The sequence below is a fragment of the Triticum aestivum genome, chromosome 2A (genome assembly GCF_018294505.1).
Source record: "Triticum aestivum cultivar Chinese Spring chromosome 2A, IWGSC CS RefSeq v2.1, whole genome shotgun sequence".
In the NCBI taxonomy this organism is placed as follows: domain Eukaryota; kingdom Viridiplantae; phylum Streptophyta; class Magnoliopsida; order Poales; family Poaceae; genus Triticum; species Triticum aestivum.
Window position 1 is genome coordinate 204,335,344 of NC_057797.1, and position 7,119 is coordinate 204,342,462.

The 7,119-nt window shown below is 42.4% G+C and overlaps 1 protein-coding gene across 1 annotated transcript; it reads right to left on the reverse strand.

Moving 5' to 3' along the window:
* Positions 1 to 1,522: 1,522 nt before the first annotated feature.
* LOC100192161 (isopentenyl-diphosphate Delta-isomerase I) lies at positions 1,523 to 5,482 on the reverse strand (the record flags this gene model as incomplete). Its single annotated transcript, XM_044600445.1, is given in 6 exon segments — positions 1,523 to 1,772; positions 1,941 to 2,078; positions 2,168 to 2,270; positions 3,282 to 3,373; positions 3,717 to 3,772; positions 5,261 to 5,482. Coding segments are annotated over 6 exon segments (704 nt in total), but the record flags the coding sequence as incomplete, so codon positions are not given.
* Positions 5,483 to 7,119: the final 1,637 nt, after the last annotated feature.

Below are 7,119 nucleotides of genomic sequence, written 5' to 3' on the forward strand. Positions count from 1 at the left end.
ATGGTTGCGCCCAAAGCGTTGACTAGGAGGTCTCTGTCGAGCTGGGCGCCCACTTGTCAATCGAGACGAGAAACTGTTAACTTCATTCTTGCATTGATTCATTTCCACTCTGCCCACGAATATTTTTTAAAAATCATGAACATTTTTTATATTCGGAACATTTTCTAAATTCATGATCAATTTTAAGTTCACGTTTCTTATATTTTTGAATTCCTGAACATTTCTTGAAATCCGAGAACATTTTTTGGATTCTAAATATTTTTAAACTCATCAACGATTTGTAATTTTGATAAGATTTTTAAGATTTCGTGTATTTTAAATTCATATTTTTTTGCAATTTTAGAAATAATTTTAATAAGAAATCTTCCTGAATTAAAAAGGCGACTGAAAAAAGCCATAAAAAAGCATAGAATACTTATGTCTGCTAGCCTCGTTGTCCTGAGAAGCCATACTGAATTAGGGTTTACATCCATGCTTGCAGGAATGTTGGGCCATTGTTGGTGCTAGAGTAGTAGGTTGCTTGCTTAGTTGGTTCCTTGGGTTATGAGGTATGCCTTGAGAAGTATTATTATTTTACTGTGTTGTTGATGAGAATATTGCTAGCTAACATCATGTTTGCTCAAGGAATTGCAGCCATCAAAACTTATTGAATACAATGATGAGGTCAATAGATTGGTTGGTTTGCTTCTTTCCTCTCTACTTTTATCTATTTATTTATTAATAGGATTCTGAAAAGCAACAAGATTCATAGGAGGCATCCATAAAAAAATCACCATTTTAATCGAAAATCCAGCAAATCAAGTCCAGTTCATAGATCTTTGTGTGTTTACTTTCTTACAATTAATAATGTGTAGGTTATGACCACCTGGTAAAATTGATTATGGATAAAGGGAGAAAGGTTAATGAAGAATGTGGTTAAAAGCATGTTAGTTTAGTACTCTAGAAATGTGATGAAACTATACAGTGTTGGTCATATTGCACAATTTTTCTTTATCTTCGGTACACCATAGCAGCAAAGGTGCCCCTGTACATATTTTCTGCCACGTGACATGGATCATAGAAAAGCTGCCTATGTTCATCTGTTGTGCATCTAACTGAGGGCCATTTTGTTTGTTCTCGTGGTTGAAAGGAATTTCTGCATTTTTGTTACTTGCACTTCCCTGGACCCTATTGTATTTGTCTTGCTTCTGTTATGATTGCATTTCCTTGATTTGATCTTGTGTTGTTTGATAGTTCTATGTGTTATACGGTGAACATAACAGCACAATCATTTAGGCACAACAAAAGCCTAGTGGGAAAATCAAAGCATATGAATTATGCCACCATTATCATTTTATCATCATCGTCGTTATGGTACAGGTGAATATGTGAGGTAATAATAACCAATACAAAGTGGCCATCATCGGGCCAGGTAACAACTGTTCTTTTATTATCCAGATGAGATGCGACGGTTTATCTAGCTGCCTGTGGATAAGTTCTTTTTCAGCACACAACAACAACTATCAAGAGATGGCGTCCTCACTTGAGCTTGTGGATGGTTTCCATGTCCACGGCCTCCGCGAGCGTGCCTTTCTCCAAGTGCTCCCACCAGCCCATGAGGAAGTTGTCCACCACCAGCCTGAACCAGGGGGACAGCTTCACGCCGCCCTCGCCGGCGTCCGCCTGCTGGATGAGCTCCCGCAGCTGCTCCCGGCTCACATACTTCACGTCAGCCACTTCGTCCGGGTTCGGGACCAGCTTCACGTCACGCACGATGAACAGCAGGTAGTCCACTGAGGACACGAGAAAACACACAAGTTAGCAACTCTTGCATTTCGGGCTACAGCGACAATGTTCAGATCACGAATCACAGTTAGAATGTACTCCCTCTGTACATAAATGTAAGAAGAGAGGGAGTAGCAGATACATAAGTGATGCACGACACCCCGATGACGACTTACGCTCATGTTCGCCCCATTTCCCATCAGATGGTGCCTTGTAAAGCATCCGACCGAGAGGGGTGAACTGGTCAACGGGCACATCTTCAGCCGGGATGCCCAGCTCATCGAGGAGCTTCCTCTGAGCAGCATTTCTGACACCTAGAGAATGACAAGTTGCTAATCGTAAGTGAAATCCAGTAAGGAATAGAAGCAACATTGACTATATAGCCTAGTAACGTGGCACATACCAAGAAAGTTTTCCTGAATAAGCTCAGATTCACGGTACAGAGGATGGCTGCAGCAGGTGTTGGTCCATACTAAAGGAAACGTAACCTTCGTTGCAGATCTTTGCTGCAAGAATACAAAAATAATACGACAATGAATAAATGCATAATGGAAAGCAAGTTCAACCAAAAGACTGATCACAAAAGATACTTGACAAACTGACTGAATAATAGATAGAAAATAGGATGAGGTAAAGGGAGGATGCTAAAAAGATTTTGATCCATACTATGTACAATCATAAATGCTTCATAGGTCGTACCAACTTCAGTTACGCGAAGGAAATTGTGATATCATGCTAAGCAGCATGAGTAGGTTAAGTTATGGTTAGGCAGAGATGGATACATGTTTTAGTCTCTTCATGCTATTAATGTGAAGCAATATAAGTCGGATATTTTGAGTCATATCATACAAGTCAACCTGACAAAACTGTAGCAGCTACTGATCATGTATGAAAGTGGAGTGCAAAAACGCTTCATCCATGATTTGTTTTGTTTCCAACTAACCATATTTTTCTGTCTAACTTTTGCCATGTTAAAATCAGATATCAAGAGCTCTGTTAGCTCAGAAGCTTCTACCGAAGACACTTAACGCGGACCATGGTAGGTTGTATCTTAAATCAAGGACCAGAGAGTTAACCGACACCACTCAGTTTTTCTACTCAGCAGGTAGCAATTCTGTTTATGACTATAATATTATAATTAATTATATATAATCTACAGCCTACAGGGAGTTACAGAAACTAATGCAACTTCAGAGCTAAACATCATACTCATACCAAGAGAGAATTAACATCCAAATGTTTCAGAATGGTGTGCCCACGTGACCTAAACACCATCCACCGAAACAACGTTAGCTAGTTCTATGATGACTCTAGGCAAGAACGTAAGTTTCAGGTGGAGACATTCTGTTATTATCTGTCAGAGCTACTTGGTACTTCAGAAAAAGAAGTGTTCACCTATGGTATGAGGTAGAATAGGATAGAACCCAATCACTGAAAGCCTACAACCTTTGACAGATAGAATACAACACGACAAAAAGGAAAAAACAGCAAGTTGCAAATGAAAGACTTCTCCAAACCTGAAGTAGCAGCTCATGTTTTGAGTTGAAAAGGAATACGCTGAAAGCCCTGTGGAGCAGGTTCAGAGATTCAATCTTCTCCATCAGATGGCCTACATGCCGTACAATGACAAGTCATATTTTGCCAAGTGATCCTAATCAACGTCAACAACAGAGAATTTAACAATACTAGCAAGATGCCCATGCGTTGCACGGCACATCAAGATGCATTTGTATGAGTAGTTTATCTTGTGGGAGATAAGGATGAACGAGGCAAGGCCTTATCTGTAAATGTGGAGAGAGGTGCGGGTATCTTTTGTAAAATTGTCATAGTTTGCTTTCTATCCGTTAGATATAGATCGGACGGTCTATATTACAAGATGGCAGGCACACCATCATCACCAACTCGGTTTTTTATAAGAGTGGTAGATATCCAAATGACAGAAATGAACTTACAGGTATATTTTGATTCATGGCCAACAACGTTGTCCTGTTCATCTACCAAAATGCATCTGTGAAATATAAGCCAAGCACAGCAAACAAAAATATTAGTGAATGCCTGTCTCCAGATGGCATAGATTAAGAGGAAGTCATGTTTACAGTTAAGCAATTCAAATAATTAAAGGACTACACATGTACATATAACCAATGGCAAGCAACTAGACTTGAGGCTTATCATGCTTACATGGAACAACTACAGTCAAACTTGCTGCGTTGCAGACAAGATCTGAACAAATTTGTCATATAAGGAGTACTTGAAGGAAAAAGGCTCATTTTTAGAACCACGAGTGTTACTTTATCTTCTGAATTCCAGCATAAATGACTGCAGCCTTTGTGCTAACTTCACCCAAGCGCTCTACCCTCAGGAAGGAAAAAATATTCATCCAAGTGCTTAAAAATAAAAAGAAACTTGCAAATTGGGTCCTTCATATAATTATCAGTTTCATATAATGCAATATGAAAGGGGGCGGGGGGATGTGAGCTCCTTATTGAAAAAAACAGAGTGAGGCTTTTATAAGCATGGGTACCTACACCTGTTAACTCTTTGGATATTTATATGGTGCACAAAAAAAATCCAAATTTTTTTCCTGAACATGTGGTACTGAATCGATTTCACATATAAAATTTCAGGGCCATATTCTTGAGCGTTTGGAGAAACAAAACGAGTAAGTTCGAGAAAAGAAAAATTGTGGCACATGTTCTTTTTATGTGTCCCACATACCATTGATTTTCATTCCGATTTTTGGTGTGTAACATTGTATACTGCAGCCACAATTTTTTGAGATTTTGTATAGAAATACACCACAACCTCACTAATTCGTAAGGAAATTTATCCTTGATGCACGGTCGCCTACGCGCAATCTCCTGTTCCCAGTCAAATTTGTACTGCTCGTAATCTGAGCGTTTTTGTACGGCCTCCAGGCTATGGAACTTGTAAAACACCACCTCAGATCACGTTTAGCACATTCAAAACATGGACGATTTTTGCAAAGAACTAGGTGCTTGCTTGTCGTCTGAAACAAGCAGGCAGTCTTAGTAGCTGTTTCTTCCTGATACGATATGTACTTCGTAGCCAAACGCAGAGGCTGCACTACAGTGCCCTCGTCGCATGGCAATGGCATGTCCGGATTTTCTGGTGCAGCGGTCTTCCGCACCATATATATAGACGAGATCGATGCCTCGTACCTCCCCGACACACAAGACAACCGCACCCTCCCGTGATGATCCAAGTCATCACACCAGGACGGCAAGACGAGTACAGGACCCAATGTTCAAAATTAAATCCCGCACCCTCCCGTCCTGATCCCCGACGAGATCCAACGAAGCAGCCAAACATACGAGAGGGAAAGCTCAAAACCCAGACGTGAAACCCAGCCGACAAATCCAGATGCGCGCATCTCGGCACAACTCCGACGAGATATTCGAACTTAACAAACAACGAGAGGCGGGGGGAGAGAGAGGGAGAAAGGGTAGGACAGGGACAGGCTGCGGGCGCTCACTCGTCGTCGAACATGAGGCGCCTCTGGACCTCGTCCATCCCGGCGTCGTCGCCCGTGCCGGCCATGTCTCGCGGCGGAGGAGTCCGGGCAGGCGGCCGGCGACGCGAGAGCTCTGCGGCCGTGGGCAGTGCGTATGCGCTGCGCAGGGGTGGGGGAGAGGACAGGTGTGGACTGAGGCGGGGGGCTGCTAAATAACGGGGAGGGGGGCCGGCGGCGCGGCGTTGTGGGCCCGGTGTGTCAGCGAATATATCCACGCGAGCAAGCGGGGATTCCCTGCGGTCCGGACTGCTGCGAGGCTCCGGCGCTCGCGAGGGGGGCGTTTCCGTATCCGCTTCGGTCGCTGAGCGATGGGCCCCGGGCTCCATTTCTATGTATGGGTCTGTTCTTTGACTGCTCTGCCGGTCAGAAGCGTGGTGTCGAGTTGGACTTGGATCGGATCGGTTTAAATCGAGAGGAGCGACATGCCATACGAGGGACCATACCAAATAAGTTCAAAGGCAACTTTAAACAATGACATTATTTTACGTTAATCATACTTGCGTGCACGTTCAGTGCAAAGCCTTGCCCACGCGACGGGCTTTGCAGCCTTCAGATGTGAGATGGCCCTTGAGGCCATGTGATGGGTGCATGCGATGATGATGTGATGTAAGCATGGCCAATGTGCCACCGGCAGCGGATGTTGCGGAGTATGGCATCCCTTATTTTAAGGTGTATATGACCATCGATTTCAGTTGAGTTTGTATGGCTAATCTCTACCATCCATTTCCCTTCGGCCAACCTCTCCATATACATTCACTCTTCCTTTCTTCCGTTTCATTTTTTCTTCACCATTTTTGTTTTTTCTTCCACCGGTTTTCCTTAAAATAGACTCACATTTTATTAACTTACCAAACTAAACTAATATTTTGTTTGGTAAGTCAATGAATTCTTACCAAATAAGTGCTTAACAGTAATATGACAGATAAATCATGATGATTCCATACAAAAATCTGCTAAGATTTTAGCGCATCAACGTAATAATAGACATGCAGTCACAGACTAATATATTAAAATGATTATACTCTGTTGCAACACAGACAATTATCTAGTATAAGATGAAACATGCTGTGGACGGATGTCTTCTCTTTTTTGCAGGAATATATTCTTCCGCGGTAAAATTCATGTTTTTTTTAGTTGCCATGTTTTCTTATTTGCTTGGAATTGAAGGGCAGAAAATGGCCATCTAACATCTTTGTTGGACCGCGCGGCAGGCATGGTGAGCAATCTTCAAATCATTCAAATAAAAAACAAGTTTGTTGGTAGGCTGACTATTCTTCGCACACAAATTGCATTTCTTCCGTATCAACGAAAAAAGATTAGATTATCCCTAACTTTGTGTTGGCAAAGCAATATGTAGCGTACAACCACACATACATGTGATTATTCCCTAACAAACATATACGAGTCAAAAATCAAAACCCACACACAACTAAGGCCACAATTTGTGATCACTCATGAGATCGATTTTTCCAACGATGGTTGAGTGTCAGTCTTTCGCTAGTCTTTATGTCACGAGTCATCTCTTTGCTTGTCCATTTACTCCACCTCATTTGCCTCACATGAGTTGTCGAGTAGTGCCGCCTCCGCGGCACATCATCCTTGCTCATAGCGTCACGTTACCTCCACTAGCACCCCCACCCCCACCCCGCCTTCACCCCGCGCGCCCTCACCTCGCTGTCATCACACTAACTCCAACATTTTGTGATGAACAACTCTCCTTTATACCCATGTCTATTTTGAACCACTGGTCTTTGAATATGCAGGCCTAGGTTTTTGTTTGCAAGGAAATATCTATCTCTCGTGGTTGTCCCTTTCCTCCA